Source organism: Ciconia boyciana, chromosome 1, assembly GCF_034638445.1.
Source record: "Ciconia boyciana chromosome 1, ASM3463844v1, whole genome shotgun sequence".
Classification (NCBI taxonomy): Eukaryota; Metazoa; Chordata; class Aves; order Ciconiiformes; family Ciconiidae; genus Ciconia; species Ciconia boyciana.
Genome location: NC_132934.1, coordinates 70,312,520 through 70,332,593, shown reverse-complemented (window position 1 = coordinate 70,332,593; position 20,074 = coordinate 70,312,520). Strand labels below are relative to the sequence as shown.

Sequence of the window (20,074 nt, the reverse complement as noted above, 5' to 3'; positions counted from 1 at the left end):
ATGGTATTTCACTGTGTCATGGTTTAACCCCAGCCAGCAACTAAGCCCCACACAGCTGCTCACTCACTCCCCCCTGGTAGGATGGGGGAGAGAATCGGAAGAGTAAAAGTGAGAAAACTCGTGGGTTGAGATAAAGACAGTCTAATAGGTAAAGCAAAAGCCGCGCACACAAGCAAAGCAAAGCAAGGAATTCATTCACTACTTCCCATGGGCAGGCAGGTGTTCAGCCATCTCCCGGAAAGCAGGGCTCCATCACGCGTAACAGTTACTTGGGAAGACAAAACACCGTAACTCCGGAAGTCCCCCCCTTCCTTCTTCTTCCCCCAGCTTTATATACTGAGCATGACATCATATGGTATGGAATATGCCTTGGGTCAGTTGGGGTCAGCTGTCCCAGCTGTGTCCCCTCCCAGCTTCTTGTGCACCCCCAGCCTACTCGCTGGTGGGGTGGGGTGAGGAGCAGAAAAGGCCTTGACTCTGTGTAAGCACTGCTCAGCAGTAACTAAAACATCCCTGTGTTATCAACACTGTTTTCAGCACAAATCCAAAACATGGCCCCATACTAGCTACTATGAAGAAAAATAACTCTATTCCAGCCAAAACCAGCACACACTGCAAAGGTAAAGTAGGATAATCTCAATTAAGAATTTTCCCATTTTTCTGCAGTGTCTGAAGAGACACCTTGAATGGGATTGCTATTAATGTAACAGTACTTCATATTATAGTGCATTCGCCTGTTTGGACATGCTTATGACTTTGATTTCCTGTGTGGATTTTTAATATTTTCAATTATTAACTTAAAAATATGTCAAATCAGAAATTTCTGGAACCTTTTTTTTTTGTCCCTTATCCTCCTTTAGCGTAAACTTTGATAATCATTTTTAAGAGCTGGGAAAACGTCTCCTACTGTCAGATCAATACTGAAAAATTTAAGAGCCACCTCTTTACATCAAGTGAATCATATGCAGTGAGAATTAGTGCTCTCGGTACTCCCATCTGTCTCTTCCCCAAAGAAATGTTACACAGTGCTAGACTCATGGTGTACCTGTCTCTAGCAGCTGTGGACATACACATCTCTGTTCCACACACTTCTGTGCAGGTTCTTCTCTGGCATAGATACTGCATTAGCAGAAACACACATACCCATCTTTCTACACTTAGGCATTTGCCATTCGTGTCAGTGCCTTCCACCCATGTGTTGTATATACACATCCTCCACTCAGTCACCTCCAAGAAATCAATCCTTACACCTTTCCTGCAGCTGACCTGAGAAATGACACTGTTTTTTTCTGACATACTGCTCAGCATGAAAGCCACAAGATTAGTTCTGCTTTTCTCAGCAAGAACAGGAAAGATCAGTGCCAGGTACTGGTGCAGACTGAAACAGGTGAAGTGTCTCTGTGTAGACTTCTTGATTTTTCCCCTTGGAAGTCCCTGCCTGCCTGCTGGGAATTTTCTCCTCATCTTCCCAATATATATGTTTGTGATATATTTGTGTGTGTGTGTACACATATGTATATATACAGAGAAAGAGACACATACAATTTATATATATATATATATATGTGTGCCCATGTGTATAGCTGCATATTTCTTGTTTGCCTTTGTTTTGTTTCTGTCTATATGTCTTTTTCTCATATATTGCTTTGATTGTGTGGGGCTAGGGTGGGTATCTGATTCAATAACTCTGTCTTCACCAATTCCTTGTTGTAGACTATTGGGGAGAGTCTTATTACAGTGACCTCATCGACTTGCATCTGGGTGGTATGTATAGCTAAACCTCCTGCTGACACTAACCCTGCTGACACTCCTCCCCACTCCTCCCTTCACCTAATTCTCCCGTCCTTGGCTCACAAACAAGAAGAAACAGCCCTTGCACATGACTGGCTATAGCAGAACCCCTTTTCCAGCTCAGGAAGAGGAGATCCTGGCATGCTCCACAAACCATGTGTAAGGCTCCCTCTTATATTTTCCACAGTGCTGATTATTTTAAAATGTACTTATGTTTTCACTCCGGCCACCTCACCTGCTAGCATTGGAAGGCCGTTGATGGTTTTTTTGCTTCTCCTTTGCGAAGTCCAACTCTACCATTGAAATCCTCATTAGGAAAATACTTTAACATGAAGGGGACAGCAGAACTGACCTGCTCCCAAGATCTAACAGCACTCTAAAGGATTAGTCATGCCATTGCCTCCCTCTTCCCCTTCTGAGGCTCATTTGCTTCTTCCAAAAAAGCTGGAGTGTGTCGATGATCTAACAAAAACAAAATGCTCCCTCAAGGGACTTTGGAAACACTTGTAGATGACAGATACTTCTTCTTTCTTGTTTTGTCTTACTGTAAGGTTAGGAGAGAATCTCCTGTTAAGAGTTCTGTTCATTTTTGCTGGAATCTGCTGTTAGAGTTTCCAGTCAGCCCAGTTTGCATCATTACACAGCTAATAAGCTTCTTGCTATGTTATTTTTTTAATATCCCATTTAGTGCTAAACACGTTACAGTGTTTAGCTCTTTTTTTTTCACTTAGCGATTATAATCTGGTCATCACTCTGCACCATGGTTCTGCATTTATTTAATTAATGTTACTTCCTGAATCCCTTAGTAGGTGGATAACTTTTGGGTTGCAAACGGCATTTGTTTAGCATTTGCCCATCTTGAAAATTAAAATTCCCTTTGCTAGTTTAATCACCCTAAATCTATTCTTATAAAATGAACACATCTGTCAGCAGATCCAAGAGAAGGCAAATTCTGCTCGGTTGCCTTGTCATCTGAGGGTCTCATTTCATTTGTCTTTCAGAGTACAAAGTTGCTTGATCTTAGCTGTGTTTTTGTTGAGGGAGTGCATTACAGTCCAGCTCTGCAGGGTGGAAGACCCACATGCTCTACAAGATCCACAGGCCTGATCCAAGACACATCACTAGAAGTCTTCCCCTGATTTCATTGTGTTCTGCGTTTGATCCTTCAAATGTAATCTTGCCCAGGCTTTTAGCTGTCATTTTTTCTCCTCCTCCAGGGGGAGGCTGTCCCACATAGTATCTATCTGTAGCTGTCTGTTGGGAATGACTCCAAATTGTCCTGGCACAATAGGCTTTTATTGAAGAACATCCACCTGAGTTAAGAATATCCACCTAAGTTCAAGTTTCAAAATGGAAGACTTTTCTCCTTAGTAGACCTAATTTGTTGCCCAGTTCCCCTGTGCTAATTTTGATGTGATAGTCCTCCGCTAGCCCTGTGCTTCATTCACTGTTCAGTCCCTCTAGCATTCTTTCCTCGGGTACCTTCTGCAGAGACTTTGAAACCCTCTTTCTTGTTATGCCCATCAGGGCTGGCACATACCCTTGTGAGCATAGAGTAGGAGCTGTAAAAGGGTTGATGCTGAATTACACTTAACAGACCCTTATCCCTATTTAAAACTATTTCCACTATACCTCTCCCTCCTCCTGCTTCTCCTCCTAATGCCTCTTTAGAGACAGCAATCCCATCAAAATCACTAATAGTAGCTTTAAGAAAAGCAAAATAATCTTTACTTAAAGGGACACTGTCACTTAAAAAATTATTGTGTTGCAGAAAATCTTAATTGAAAATTGGATTTACTGTTTATCTTTTTTTGCATGTTTGCTTTTTCCATTTCTCTGAGCTCAGACAGTCACCGCAGAGTGGTCATTTTTGATCTTCTATAACAGGCTGGTTTTACTCACGTGGTGACTCAGTCACTTGGGCTTCCAACAGTCAGAGACAATGTTCACATTTTTTAAAAATGGTTGATATATTTTAAAACTATATCAAGTTTCTGCTCGTCTCAAAAATACCTTTTTCGAAACAAGCTTTAAAAAACTGTATTGGGCAGTATCCCTTTAAATGCAATGAGCCAGTATAGCCTGATGGAGTATGTGGCTTTATAGTATTGTTTTGTTGCCTCTGTAATTTGCTTTATATTTGCTTTTGGGGCTGCCAGAACACTTTTGCCAGAAGGGATACATTGCTCTGATGGTACTTGTCACTATTCAGTGGCAGATTTAGAGCTCAGCTCCAAAATTAACATGTCTGTGCAGGATGCTGCATCTGTGTGGAGTGCCGTTAAAATCCCTGGAGCACCAGGGCTGCGTGGTCCTGCTGAGCACTATAAGCAGTTAGGATGGCTGCGTAGTTAATTATTCTGCTGGAAACTTGTGGCTCTGAGGCATAGGCATGACTCTAGAGTCATGCTGTCAGTAGAATGATAAGCAAAATTGCAAAATACTTTAAAAAGTTATCTGTAAAGTGGTAATATTTTTTGAGTGATTAGGGTATTAACTTATTCTGGATTTTCTTTACACTAATGAAAGTTGCGTTTCATTTAGTTGTTACAGATTGCGCAACAACTCTGCAAGGGAGTGGTAACTTTTGACATCCTTGGTCAAGTTCCAGTTTGCAGGATTACAGATTGCTATTTTAACTACCCCTGTTGCTCTGCTCAGATGCCATAATCCTCTCTTCCTGTTCTAAAATGTCATGTACCGTTGCTGTAAAGCAGATGTTTCATTTCACGCTACAGATGGTCACATTTCAATTCTGAGTAATTATTCCTATGTGTATATCATATATGAGGTTATGTTAAAAGAACATTACAAAGGTTGCAAAGTCAACTGAAATTAAGATTTTGTATTATGTTGATATATCAACAGATTTATAACCTGTAGATCCACCACAGAGAACTCTGCCACATGCCCTTATGGAATAACTGATAGCAACACTAGGTTGTCATCCTTTGTGTAGATCCTCATGGAGAGGAAATGGGACACGGTCAGTGGATTTCACAGATGTTTGCTGGCAGCTGTGGAATGGTGAGACTTGAAAACACGGATTCTGAGCCAGACGCTGGAAGGATATAGTGCTCTGGTGGATGCATACTCTTTGTCCCTTTTATTCCCTCTTTCCAGACAGTCCTTGTCCTAATTCTGTCTTTTTCCATCCAAAGCTCCTGACCCCACTTCCATTTTCATTCTCAGTCCCAGTTTCTGCTTCTCAGGCATTTAATTTTAATCCTACCTTCTTGACAAAGAAATCCTAGTATTTTACCCTTCAGACCTCCTGTTCCTCCCCACTAGCTGTTCCTAGTCTTTCATTCCTGCTCTGGTCTTCCCACTGACTCAGTCCCCACAGTCTCAGTCCCTGCCTCTGGCCTTCTCCCAAAATGTTTTGGCTCTGCTCCCTCTTCTACCCAAGCATTATTTGTCTGGAAAATTGTAGGTCATATTTTCTCCACAAATCTGCCTTCTCCTTTCACCCCTTACCCCTTTTCCCTTCTACTCTCTGTCTCTTCTTTAGTAGTTTGCATTCTTAGTCTCCTTGCTTAATTAGTCCCAGCCTCAGTTCTTCCTTACCCACCAGTTCCTTGTCCCAGTTTGCTCCTCATCTGCCTGTGGAAAGTACCTCCGTTGTTCCCTCTGTGTTCAAATGAGGGGCTTCCTTTTCCTTGCACCCAGCAGGGGATCACTGAGGAAACAGCCCCACACTCCCATCTTGCTCTGCTCTTGGCTGCAGTATGCCGAGACAGGCAAAGAAGGATGTAAGGAAGAGAGCTGGTATGTTTGATAGTGCTGATTTCAGACATATGTTCTCCCTTCTTGATAAGAGCCTTATGAAGATCAGGTAAACAGGGGAGGAAAAAAAGTGCGATTGTGGGGGGTTTTTAATTCTTTGTACTTTGTTTAAAGCATACTGTACAACAACTTAACTTTTTATTAGCTTGTTTAAAATACTTGAGATGCCTATATTCTTTAAAGTCCTGCAGATCTAACTGCAGAGCTGGAGTCTGTTATACTCAAGTGAGAACAGTCCTATTTCTTGTGATTGGCAAACACAGCTCTCCTGGAAGAGGAGTGGATTTGTAAGATAAACATTGTTTTTGCAGTCTGCAGCTGCTTTTGACACTGAAGTGAATTGGTAACATATTTTCTTTGCTGTAAATTTGGAGCAGGAAAGAACAGTTGATAAGCAGAACTTGATAAGTATAATTAGAGTACTTGTTAGGTACTGGAAGCAAGCAATACCATTTACCTGCTTCTTTCTGCAAACCTCTCTCAACTGCACACAGAAACTAACAGTCTTGGGAGGCAGGGCCAGTGCAGGACTCTACTAATTCTGACTGCATTTTGGAGTGTCTTGAGGTCTAGTAGAAGCAGAAGACTTCTGTGCAGTCATTCGTGCATGTATTCTGCTCCAACTATTGCTTTCCCTCGTTTTCTTTCCCCTCCCCACCTTTTTTTTCCCCCTCTCTTCTGCTGGATAAATAAAGGTGTGGTTCAGTTTGCATGACAGTTCAGCAGTCTATGAGTTTTCCCCAGGTTTCTTCTAGTGATGGTACTTTACAGAATATTAGTTTTTACACAGTTTTAGTAAACTGTTGTCAGACACACTGAGCGATGTGCTTATGGAATAGTCAGAATCCTTGCCCTCAACTTTGCAATACCTGCAGTTGTGTGAATGCTCTTATCCGAGAGGTGGTTTTCTGTATTCTTGCTCTTTTACAACACTGCTGTTGAACAACTTCACCAAATAGTAAAGTTGGAATGCTTTATTTTTCAGTACTCAGGTTTCTGACCATAACTGATTTTTAAAAGGTGGGAAAGAGGATATTTCCTGTGATCAGTGCACAGTTTGTCTTACTGATCTCTTTTGGACTGATCCTTATTTTAAGCACCAAGTTAAAATTAGAGCTCTTAGTCTACCTGCTAAATGAGTGGTGGAATTTGTTAGTAGAATAAGAATTTCTAAAGTGTTGTGCTCTTAGCTTGTGAGGTCAAGTGCCAGCCCAATGATTCAGGAGAACTGAGATTAGCCTCAGAGCTGGATTTCCTGCCCAGTGTTGCTGATTTCCAAACTGCCCTGGTTAGTCAGCAATATAGAAATCAAAGTCTTTGGATGCAAAGCTTGCAAAGGCTGTGATCCCATTTGGTCTGTGGTATATGTGTTAAGTTGTTTTGATTTGCAGTGGCTCACCACTTCTCAGAAATCATCACAGCTCTCGTACCACAGGACATGGGCAAATAGTGAAGGGGATCAACGTGAGCTGTAGCTTAGGGATAATGGTATCTGCCACCCCAAACTTTCTGCTGTGCTTTCTTCATCCTGATCAATTTTTTACTACCGTGCTGCAGATTATGAAGAAGTGTTATGTAGCTACAGCAGAAAAGGACGAAACCAGTCTGAAGTATTGCTCTTGAAACAATAGGTAAATGAAAAGTAGAAAGGAAGACAATAGTCCAGTGTAGCTTGTGTAACGAAGAACAATGTACAGTGAAAAGTAAGGTGTATTTTCATGGTGGCACTACAATTTCTGTTCCTTGTTTTGAAGAGGCTTTGGAGCTATGGTATTTATTCTTGACCTGGCTCTTGGTTCCACCACTGTAGCCACATCTGCAATCCCTCAAGGGTACTATGACAAGCAAGGTCTTTCTTGTCATGGCTGCATGAAAGATTTCCTAGAAAGATCTGGGAAAGGCAGCTTTTCACAGAGGCAAGATAATTCCAGTTACTTTATTGATGGGATGTGACTAATCTGCAAGGCAGAGCCTCTACTTCCCCAGGATATTCAGTGTGCTCGGGAGCTGGGGCACTCTCCTTTCCTCAACAAGCTGCAGCTTCTGGCTTCATACCAGTCACCCCATGTGCCCCTCTGAATGCCTCTGCTTGCCAGCAGCTTGGGCTGCTGACCTCTGCTTTGAAGTCTTTACACACATTCAGAAAAGTTGGCTTGTGGCATTGAAAAGGAACAACTTGTGATTAACAGTCTGTTGGCGATTTTGCCTTTCTGGGGAAAAAAAAGTGATAATTTTCTGTCTGGAAGCTGTAGTCACACCTTAGACTCTTGCTGACAGCACAGAGGGAACCTAAGAAGTGAATGGTCACAGAAATGGTTCTTCTCTTACCCTTCAGCTCCTTCTGAGTGAACTGCTTCAGTGGGGCAGTGGGTAGCTTGTATTCTTGCTGCTGGCAGCACTCTTCCCATGTTGTGGATGCAGACCTGTGTCGCCAGACCTGGCCTGCGTTTTTTGGTGATGGAGGAGACTTAAACAGAAAGGGGATTGGGTTTGTTTTTTTTTTTAATTGGCTTATCAAAAGAGTTTTTCCCCTCTGGCCCTGACTCCATGGCCAGGAAAATTGTCTTGCAGTGATTATCATTTTTTTAATTTAAAGAGCCCATGAGGCGGTGATGTCTCTTCTCTAAACAATAATATAATAATAATAATTATATATACTGTAGGATTAGTGATGGCTTTGGGACAAATAAGAAGACATGTAAGGATTTTTGTTATGTAATTGGGCAACTGATAAGGGTGAGGTAGATAAGAGTTTTTAACACCATATCGTGAACCAGGGTATTGTATAGTTCTCCTTTTATTAGTACTGGACGAGTTCAGCCTTTTCCCAGGATTGTCTTAAGCATAAATGTACACAGTGAGAGCTCTTGCTGTGAAGTTGGTTTTTTTTTTTTTGTAATTAACCTTGACAGGAATGTGAATGATCTGATGATACCTTCACTGTTCTAAACTTATCAGCTGGCTGAGGGAATGCTTTTTCCATTTATCAAATGATCTTTTTTTTCCCCAGTTCTCTGTTTCTGAAACAGAGAAGAGGCCTTTTCTTGAAAGAGTTCATCTGAAGGAATAGTGAAATGTGTGACATGGAATACACTTAAAGATTTGTTACTGTCAGTGAAAAATCTTTCTCCATTTCAGGAAATATGATAAAATAGTTTTCATCTTAAAATTAGAAAGTTCCTATTTCAGTCTGCTTATAGTATCTGTACTACATGTATTGATACTCTTTATTAGCAAGGGTGGGGAAGCAGTTTTCATGACTGTCACCTTAGAGGAGTTTTTAAAAATATATTTAAAATTCTACTGCATGATATGTATTTTAGAGCATAATAACTGGTGTAGTTTTCACAGCTTTAGAGAACTATAAGAGGTAAGTTGTCAGGTTGCACTTAACTCTGTCCTTGCTGTTTAGGACCTCCAATACATAAGGAACACTTTTTAAAACCTTGCTAATCATCCTGGGCTGGACAGAAGTTGTTTCCAAAGCAATTGTAATGATCATATAACATGTATTCACTGATGCAACTATAATTTACATCTGGAGTAACTGGAAAGGATCTTAATAGTACAGGTTATGTTCATTATCTTACTGAAAAGCAATGTTAACATTTACAGTAGCAGGACTATTATAGATACCATGGACTTTGTAACTTGATTCAAGGGCACGTTTTCCTTAGACAAGAGTGGGAGGATAATATTTCTGTCAAAAAATAGCACAACTAAGAACAAAGGAAGAAAATACAATTGCAGGGAGTGGGTTCTGTATTACAGCCTTCTGCTGTGTAAGCCCTGTGGCTTTCTACTGGAGACCAAAGATGGTATCTTCTCCTAGGATCAGACCATTTGCTCACGGATGACAAAAGTTAGTAGTTTGTGGTCATGTCACAATGAGATGAATGGCATTTTCACATACCAGGTATTTATTTTCAGATCAAATATAGCGAATTTGGAATTCGTCACCAAGTCTGTATGTCCATGCTTTGAAATGTATAAATATAGCTGTGTTTGAGTTATCAGCATCCCATACACACACAGACTTCTGAATGAAATCTCAAACTCTGAAAAATTGAAGTGGCTTTTTCTATATAGTTAAATATCCATCTCCTGCTCCCCACAGCACCAAGTTAGAGTATTAAAGCATATATAAAAGAATTCATGCTGAATTAGATAGGATGTGAAATAAAAAATATAATAGGTATCATGCACTAAATGCTCTGCTTTGTGCGGAAGCTTATTCTTCACAGTGCCTTTGCAGTTTGGGGTTTTTCTTGCTTGTTTTTGCTTTTGTAACCTAATCTGTGAAATGGCAATCGTAGAAAAAAAGCCCTCGTATTTTTTAATTTTAAATGAAGAAGTTGAAAAAATCTGAACAACTAGAATTAAGGTCCTGGTACTGCCAACTAATGTTGGTACGATGCTTTATTTGTAACTGTCATATGGCCAACTGTGACACCTCTCCTAATGTTGCCCCTTCCTGCTCCCAGTACAGAGGTTTCTTCCTGTCTGAGAAAGGCATGCTGCTCAGTCACAGGCTTTGAAGCCGATGTGCTCTCCCTCTCGCTCCAGTGTGTCTTCCATGTGCTGGTCTAGTTCTGTGATGGTCCCTTCTAAAGCCTTCCCAGTTTGCCGGTAGTCTAGTTCTGTAAAGCTGTCTCCAAACCACGTATATCAAGCTCTGCTGACTTCTCCAAAATAAGCGTTGTTCTTACCATATTATTGTTGTGGAGTTTATGCCTTTTCCCAACACAGAAATGCCTCCTCTTTATAAATGCGGCTGTGCGTTGAGAGCAGTAAGTGTTCCATTCTGCTAGCTCTGATGTTTCAGGCTCATCACCTCCCTGGTGCATATGTTCTCCTGTAACTATTAGTGATGTTGGTTATTTCCTACTGTTTATCTCTGTAACGTTAAGTGCAGCTGAAAGGCAAATTCTCAGTGTTAAAACAGCTGAACCATTTTAGAGGTGAGAAATGTTTGTCCTTCACTGAGTGACAAAAGATGAAAAAGATTCAGTAAGTCACTGATACTAAGAGGACTTGTAAGCTTTAAAATGCTTTGTGAAATGAGAATGTCCAGGGAGAGCTTTAAATTTATCATTTTAACTCTGTAAAGCCCTCAGTTGGTCATTGCCCCCGCAGACTCTGATGTGAATCACTTTTTTATCCATGTAAAAGCCTTTTCCCCTCTAAGCACAACAGTCCAGTTGAGTACATGTGTACTCACCATACTTGACATAGCAGATCCTGGCAGGCTGGTTCCACGTTAATCAGATTCTCCCCGTGATGTGCCCTGTCTGAAGAAATGATTTTCCATTAAAAAGGACACTTTTACCATCAGTGGATGCTGCCATGGTGATAAGAGCATGGTCCTGATAAAGCTTTAAGGTAGGGTGGCTGCTTACAGCTGGTATCTTATGCATGCAGGCGAGACTTTTTGTAGCCTTTCTTGAAATTTGACATTTATCAGCAGGAGTTAAATATTCATCTCTGCTTGTCCTGACATCTTGTTCACAAACCTTTCGGTTAAAGACCATGGGATTGAAAAATGTACGTTAGGAAAAAGTACAGTAACAATAACCTCCTGCCTGGTATTTGTACAGCTCAGTAAGAGTTCACCAGTACCTCGGTCTACCTCTTACCTGTTATCTGTGCTTATTAGGGACATTATTCATCTGTAGACTGTATCCCTTGTTTCTGCTTCTCCATTTCTTGTATTTTTTCTTTTCTTTTCTTCTTGTGTTTCCTTTCTTTCTCACTCTTATGCTTTTTGTCCTTTGCTTGTCTTTTATTTCACCCCTTTCCTCCTCTTCCGTTCCACTTCCAACTTCCTCTTCCTCTCCTGCCTCTTCCTCTTCCTCGTTTGGTCCTATTGAAGTTGAGCCCAATGCCGGGACACCACGTCGTAGACCTCTCTCCTTCTGCCCTTGCTGTGCCCATGAAGGTAACGTAACCTCACACACTCCCCGTTCTCCTTGACCACAGCTGGGTTGTCGTAGCAGCACTAGTCAGCTAGTGACCACAAGGTCCCCAGCCCCGTCCCCAGTCCTTTTCTTGCTGTGTCCCCAAACCAACCTTCCCAGTAGCAACCTGGTAACCAGCTTCTCTGAGCCTGTGGCAAGTTATTAAAGGTACAGTATCCCTTTTGCTAGTCCTAGCTGTGCTAGGGAAGGTGTAGCGACTGGGAGGGACATTGGGCAGTAGCGGTGGGAGCGGTAACGTCACACTCGAAAGTTTCTGTTTTCATTTGGTGGCTTCAGTTTCTCTATTCCTCCTGAAAGATGTTTGGAAACTGGGGTAAGGGAAGAAAATCTCCTTCCTTAAGTGGCCTTTTAATTAGTATATATGGATTAAAGGAATACTGTGTCTTTATAAGGACTGGTTTGCAAAAACATCCTTGAACTTTAAAAACCAACAAACCTTAAGATAGACCAGTTTTCCCTCATCTGTCTTGCTGAGTGCATTCTTTAACTGTCCCCAGTGGAGTTTGCCGTAGAGTTTCCATTGCCAAGGCATGGGGAAAGGGGTTGTTTATGTGTGTTCATGGTGTAATTTTGCTAACCACTTACTCTGCTTTCTATGGTGCTCCCTCACATCAGTTGTCAGTGCTCCCTCTCCAGTCCTCCCATTATTCCTCTGCTCATTGGCTGTTTAAAAATACTTCTGTATTTCATAGGTCAGTAGCGTTGTGTTTTTGGCTTTTTCTTAGGCATTTGTTTTCTGTACATCCTGGCATCGGAAAGGATAGGGAGACTTCCCAGTGCTTTCATGGCGCCACAGCACTGGACATCTGCATGTACAGTCTCCCTCTCCTGTTGCCACACGGGCATATTGTGCAGAGATGCTCAGAAAGGAATGCTTGGAACTGAGCAACACACTGGTATAAAGTCCACAGAGCCAGAGGCTCTTAGGGTGGTACAGCCGGGTCTGGTATTCCCCAAGGGTCTGCTATTACGATTTTTCAAAGGCAGGTATTCTCAGCCTAAGCTGCAGTTTAATAGGAGTTGTAGGCTCTCCTTTGTTTAGCTCCAGTGCAGCACTTCTCTGAGATCCTAAGGATGGAGGCAGGGCACAGGTCTGAATTAACTAGCCAGTAATGTGGTATTTGTGAAGTGTTTCCCAGAGTTTGAAGAGTAAGCTTGCTGCTTGATTATTTTTAGCATCAAAATGACTACTTGAGAGTTTTTGCTCTTGATGTAGGTAGTATGTATCTGTAACAACAAACATAGAGAGGGATGTTAGTTATTTTAGGATGCCTCGGTTACACGCAATGCAAGCTGATAGGATGCAGCAACCCGAAAATACTGTTGAGCTTGATTTGAGGCCTTGCTCCAGCCTCCACTTCCATGCAGGCAGGCACATTGCTAGTGTCCTTGATGGTGTCTGATATAAGTCATAGCATTCATCTGCGGGTAGTTCAGTGTGGAATCAGTGGCCCAGACCAGGAGACTGCTAGGAGCTTCCCTGGTAAGCTCTTGCATTTGATAAATATTAACAGAAGGCTTTGGCAACAGCATCCTGCGATTTATTCCACATAACTCCTGACAGATATGAGATTCATGAGTGGAAGTGGACTACTGAGTAAGTTTAGGAGTTGGTTTTAAAATAAATGAAATACCAACTAAGAGTTCCATATGGGGTGGCCAAGGCCCAAGGTATTTTATTCTGCTTTGATATTAGCAAATGTGTCCGGGGATTCTTTTTCTTTCCAATGCTGATGTGCAATACAGTAGAAGTAGTTTCTGTGTTCTCTGTGCAGAGGGGATCTTCAAGATGGATAGATATATGTGGCTAGGAGGAGCAGTCAGAAAAGATTTCTTTAGCTATTGAAAAAAGAAAATAAAAGATGTTACTTTTGGCCAGTAAAAGAAAAGATTGAGGCCATGCAATTTAAGAAAAATAAAGGTAAAACATATGGAATGGCAATTGAGTCTGTTTCTAATGGGCATACATTTAAGTAGCTGGCATGAGGATCTATAAAGCTCTTTTAATGAAAGGAAAAGTGAAATACTTAAAGAAATCTGGACTTTCTGCATTAAGAGTGAGGAAGAAACAAGCAATCACAAGAAAATCAGAAAGAAAAAAAAAAATCAGGCTCCAAAGAGAAGAGAATCCTTTTGGAGGTGACTTCCACTCTTCTGTGTGCTCTAGGCAAACTGAATGGACCCGGCTTGGGAGTGCTCTGGCAGCATCTTGCTCGGCTTTCTTTGCACATTTTGCCCCATTGTTGTTTTTGCAGTTTAGGCTTGTAAGGATTGCAGGGTGTTACCTGAAAACTTACCAGGTTTCTTTTTTGGCAGGCATGGGTAAGAAGGATGATCCCAAGCTGATGCAGGAGTGGTTCAAGCTGGTGCAGGAGAAGAACGCCTTGGTTCGCTACGAGTCCGAACTGATGATATTGTGAGTGAATGTGCAAAGCTTCAAAAGGGGGATCATGTTACAAATAGTATTGGAAGATCTGTCAGTAGTGTCTTCCCTATAATGCCAGGAGGTCAGCAGTCTCGTAGGCTGATTCTTGGCTGAGATATGAATCCAAGTACATTTCAGAAGAGTGGTAGAAGAAGGAACAATAGCAATAAGGAATGAAAGTTCCAACTATTTGTGCACATGCAGAAGTACGGATGCGTGTTTAAAGCTATCACAAGCTGTTCTTGGATAAAACACATCTTGTTCATGCAAGTGTTTTCTAGCTATGCAGAAATAACGTGTGAATCCTAGTTTTGGTAGAGTCCACTTTTAAGTGTAGCCAAAAGTGTTCAATTCAGTCACCTTTGCCATGTGGCCCTCTGCCTGTAGTGGGACCCCAGTGCCTCTCGGTTTGGGCTCAGATGATAAGGCTTTTTTCCTGTTAATGAAATGGGCAGCTTTCTCAGTCCCCATGCTGCAAATTCACTGGAATTTGTTTCTGAGTATGTCAGCTGACCCAGGCAGTGTGGAAGCTGATTGTCTTAGTGCCTGTGTCAGAAAAGCCACAAAGTGTTGTCCGCATTGGAATCTGAAAAGGCAATGGCCTGACATGTCCTTAGCTGATAAGTGACTTTGTCTTCAGAGCGGGAAGTGGCAGGAGATACATAGAGGTAAAGTATAATTTTGCAGCAATTGCAGATTTGTTTGATCCTTCACACTGTTTTAGATTTAATCCCACCTGTAATCTGCTCAGCTTTCTGTATTGCACTTCCTAGCTGAAGGTAAAGAACCTGAGATGCTGAAAGTACTTTTAAATCTTACAAAAATATCTGTCTTAGGTGTTTTAAGAGTTGTTCCAAAACAGATTGGTAAAATGCATAGCAGATACCTAGAGGGGGAGCAGAAATTGAGAACAGATATGGAGCAATGTATGGAGTATTTTAATATACCCAGAACTTGGATTCCTGATGCTTCCCTTTTCAGCGCTCGGGAGCTAGAACTGGAAGACAGGCAGAGTCGATTACAGCAGGAACTCCGGGAGAGGATGGCAGTAGAAGGTGAGAGCAAAAGGGAACATTTCATAGATCGTATGTGCGTATTTCTAGCCTTGTGTATGCTGATTATTTTTGATATCTCTGTAGATCATCTGAAGACAGATGAGGAGCTCTCAGAGGAGAAGAGGATCCTGAACGAGATGCTAGAAGTAGTGGAGCAGAGAGATTCTCTTGTGGCTCTCCTTGAGGAGCAACGGCTTAGAGAAAAAGAAGAAGACAAGGACCTGGAGGCAGTCATGCTTTCCAAAGGTTTTAGCTTGAACTGGTCCTGAGCTTAACACATTTACCTCTGCTGGTCTGTGTTGTCCAGCTGGCCTACCTTGAGTTTGCCAGAATTACATGGATAGGAAGATGTTGAAGGGGAAACCTCCGAAGCGTTCAACAGCATGCAGGGCTTTGGTTTGAAGCACTCAGAAGCCTTTTGATAAGTGTGTTGGTTCCAGAAGCTTAAGTTTTACATGTCTGCAAGCCAAGTTGAAGATAATGGGTTGAGACTGTGGAGTCTCCTTGAGGTCCTATACAATGGACCGTATTTTTGTGTGTGCGGTAGGAGGGAGAGGAATAATCCATGTGTGGGGAAGGAGGTTAAGGGAAGAAGTACCCTTAACTAAACTGGATTTATGGCAGTCCATTCCTTTCCTGTTTTACTACACCAGTTTTAATCAAAGGGAGGGCAGTGGCAACCCTCTCTGGAAAACGACAGCAGCCTGTAGCAGCCTGTATGGTGGAGTCAGCTGTCCAAGAGAGCTCCAGAAGCCCAGGGCAACACCTTCTTTGCTTTAGTTTTCCTCCCCACCAAAGAAACCTGCAGTTGATCATTATGCATGGATATGAAGAAATATGAGACAGAGAAGATACTACTCGTATGTGTGATAGAACTCTCTGCCTCCTGGTTTTTAGAGAGATGTGGGCATCAGAGGACTCTCTCCCTATCATAGCCTCCTAAATCTTCTTGTGGGGAAAAAAGGGGAGAAGAAGAAAGAGAGAAGATGCCCGTCTGCTTTGCTATACACTGGAGAGACAGCTTACTGCTGGCCTTAGTCTTCATGGCTGCAGCTCAGAGGCTGGTGGGCTTCTTTCTTCTGTTTTTGTTGTGACTGTTTTGACACTGGAAAATACTGACTGTGGGACAGTGGTAAGTGTGTGCTGGGGCAGAGGTGTTACCCGGCGGCATTCCCGGGCTGTTAGGCCCCTAAAAGGGAGAAGCCCTTAAGTGACCGAACCACCATTAAGACTTTTCAGTGTTTTTTTCCTCTGTATTTTGTTTTTGCACATTGGAAACGAAGCTTAAGACCTGCCTGGGCCCTCAGTCACTTTGACCCTTTTATGTCAATTAACTTATTTTTTTAATACTTGAAAGAAGATTCATTTTTGTATCTTTTAGGAAAAAAATGGATGAGTGATGGGTGTGTGTGCCTGCTGCATCCTACAACTTCCACTTCTAAATTACTGGACGTTGTTACCTGTGGCTATTTATTAGTGTTCTTATTAATAATTTGATTGTTACACATATTTGATTGTGGAGGGAGTGTTTTAACTCTAATAGAGAAAGACACTACTGCGGATTGGTCCCTGCTTCACAGCAAGGGCAGCCTTTTTGGACCCACGGATGCATCCTGCCCTAGAAGTTTTCCTTTACGACAAAATCCTGTGCACTCATGGAGTTGCAAGAATCTATTTGTGTTCCTAGCATACTTTTCTTCTGCATCCCAGATTCCCTCTGTTGGACTAATAAACCTATAATTTATTTACATTTTACATTTTTATAACAAGAAAGCCAAAACTTTGAGGTAGAAATATCCCATATGTGTGTCTCTCACTGAAAGAGGGGACCCTCACACTCCTGAGATACAGCTAGAGGGACTTCCATGAAAACAAAAATAGCACATTTCCTGCTGCATCTGTTGGAAGAAGCTCCTTTTGGCTCAGCTAGCGAAGCTGCTGCTTTTCAGCCAGGAGGGTACTCATTGTAATCATCCGTTACGCAATAAGCAGGACATGCACTGAGCAATTCAGCACCATTCACTGTTTGACACATCCCCTGAGCACGCTACATCCTTAACTTTTCCCGCAGAGCTGAAATAGCACTGTCCGTTGGGTATGCGTGCCATCCTTAATGGATGTGTTAAGTTTTTTCCCCCTTGGGATGCTGACAATGTTCTTTTCTTGTTAAAGAAGTACTAAGCCTGCTCCCCAATGTCCTTGAGAAAGTGTTCCATTCCCAAGCATATTCATACAGTGTACTGACTCTTTCAGCTTGAACTTACCCTGTTGGTGCAAGGTACCCAAACAGGGCTGAACATCCTTTAATCTTTTGCCCCAGGACAGAAGTTAGCATGGTTTCTTGCTGTTGGCTCTCTACCTCCTTCAAAGAGGTCTTCTGTAAGCCAGGGTCTACGATTTGAATTCACCTCTGACTCAGGAGCATACCTCAGGCTGAGGAAAAATGGGTAGGACTGTCCCCAGAGACTCTGAGCGGTGCTGGTTGTTAACTGTGGAAACATTATTTTCCGCCTCGAGTGTTCCTCCTTTATCCCCCCTAGTGTTTTCTGCTAGGGCATTACAAATTAAATCCAGATGCTCATGAAACCAGGCAGACAGGCAGCTGCAGTGCTACTTAGTAATTGTGCATGTTAGCAAGTGGTACCAGCTATACCAGCATCACGGAGTGTGGCTTACCAACAGGATGTCCAACAAACAGAATTCCCCCCATTTGCCAGTGCAGGGGCCAGCTGCACAAGTCAAATTGGCAACGGTAGTTTACATTGTCTGCATTTGAGGGGCCAGTGGAAGCTGGAGAGGAGGAGGGAAGGAAGAGGGAAGCTAGATGCTTAGTTTATTGTGAACTGTCTTGCGCAGAGAATTGGCCTCAGTCCATTTTATAGTGCACTAGGTATATGGACCACATCTGACTTTTAACAAAAGATCATTGAATGTGAGCTGTAGAACAGAAAGAAATCCTAAAGAAGAAATACTAGTTTACTACTTTTCCCTTTCATGCTGGGGGCCACTGGCCAGATCTTCGCAATCCTGAAGAGTAGTATCACTTGAGGGTGTAATGCCCTATTGCTGGGGAAAACCACGTATTCTAAAACTGAACTCTTTAGGTTATGCTGAAGGCTTCCAGCAGTGAGAATTAAAATGAAGAGCTAACATCACACACACAAATTAATAAAAAATACACAAAAGGGAATGTTAAAGGGCCTTTTTATATCAAAATGGTTGAAAAAGGCACAACTTGTATTTGCTGTTCAGTTGCACTTTAAGAATATGACTTGCATATCAGATACTGGGTTTTTTTACTGTCTGAATATTTTTAATTCAAATTTTATATTTTTAAAGCTGAAGAAGGCTCTTGTGACCACAAGATCCCTTATTTGTATCAGAATCCAAGTAGGATGTTCTAGCTCTTTGTGCTGCCCAGGTGGGCAGCAGCATGACTCAGCCGTGTGCATTCAATGACGTGTGTCCATTTCGCGTATGAGGGGAGCAAAAAGGCCCTCAGCTCCCGAGAAGTGGGCATGCAAGGGCATCCGTCCCCATGTGACACGGTCCGTACCAGGGGCTAGCTGCTTCCTTCCTGCAGTAGGAAGGAGGAGAGCCGAGCTTGGAACCTAACCTGTGTTCGTTTTGAAATGGGCACACTGAGGATGGGGCAAGCACTTCAGTCCCCTGCGGGGAAGGGAGGGGGATACCACCTCCTGGAAACAACCAGGAGGCAAATGGGGATGGGGGAGTGAGGACTGCCAAAACAACCAATCTGCTGTTTTCACAGTACAATTTTTTTTAACTGTTCTGTTCCTTTTAACCATGTTTTCATTAAAACTCACAAATGGCTGTAAAATCCTGAGCTTCAAAGAACTACGCGTGGGGAGGTGACAAGACGTTTCAGCTCCAACTTCCAGACATATTCCTTCTTTCAGTTAATCAATACCCCACAGTCTCGCTAGGGCATGTTACAACCTGCGTCGCTAAACATATTTTAGAGCAAACCGCAAGTTTTAAAAGTCTGTCCTTCTCTCTATCCGTCTCTGCATTTTATGTAAATATTTGTTTGTATGTAAAGACACCAGTGGATCCTTGGGTTACCCCCATGGTCAAGAATCTGAGTTTTGTGCAATGCCTAGGCCTCTCTTAGAACACGGTGCTTGCATAGAGCTAGTCACCACATTTGTGTGCACTCTGGTGGTTTTTAATATTTTTATACATCCTAATCCTGAACATTATGAAGTATTATAAGTGGTCTAGACTGCATGATCTAGAGCAGCCAGCAGTTCCATTTTCTTAGCAGCTGTTCCTAAAATGTTCACAGCTACACCTTGTTTGGTTAACATTCTTTTAAAATGCGTTTTCAGTTAAGCGTTTACACCAGACTCCAGTGGATAAGAAAGGTGTTGCATTATAAAATCTCCCGTGTACAAACTGAAAAGCCACAATATGGCTTTATGGGAATTTCAGTTGCCACTGTCTGCAATAAAGAGAACTCTAAAGCATACTAAAAACCAGCCTGTATATAGTTCACAGAGAAAGAGATCGCTGGCTCTCGACTGTTGCAAAATAAGAGAGATTAGAAGCTTTCCAAAAGTTCCTGCTTTTGGATTGCTCAGAGTACTGCTTATAGGCAGGGTAGCCGGGCAGATGGGGATGTCACTGAAAGCAGATGTGAAGGGGAAGGTGCCATGTTCTGACGGCATCGCAGTAATTTAAGTACTCTGTGTCTGTGCGTGCATGCGTGTGTGTGTGAAGTCTAATCCAGGTGAAGGGATCTGCTTTGGCATCTTCCCTTTTGTACGAAAGCGAACTCTGATATTCAGATTGTTCAAGGCTTTTATGGTTGGCATGTATGGAGTGTTAACAGAAAAGCGTATACCCTACCTGTAAAAAAACCAACTCTGTTCCAGCCTGTTTTCTTCTGTTTGGTTGTGTTTTATTGTTTGTTTTTATGCACACTTGCTTTGTTGGTGTTGAGATTTTAGCACCTCAGATGGCCAACTGAACTAAAAAAAAAATAAAGTCATTAATTATTTTTTCTTTTTGTTGGT

General features: G+C 42.1%; 1 protein-coding gene across 1 annotated transcript in view; it reads left to right on the top strand.

Annotated features, from left to right (window-relative positions):
• The window catches only part of MICAL3 (microtubule associated monooxygenase, calponin and LIM domain containing 3), a 165,887-nt gene extending 145,824 nt beyond the window's left edge, over nt 1–20,063 (top strand). The window contains exons 37-39 of the mRNA XM_072873982.1: nt 13,872–13,971; nt 14,962–15,035; nt 15,120–20,063. Of these exons, the coding sequence (XP_072730083.1) occupies nt 13,872–13,971; nt 14,962–15,035; nt 15,120–15,304 (359 nt within the window). The 3' untranslated portion in view covers nt 15,305–20,063. The remainder of the gene's footprint in view (nt 1–13,871; nt 13,972–14,961; nt 15,036–15,119) is intronic.
• Nucleotides 20,064–20,074: the final 11 nt, after the last annotated feature.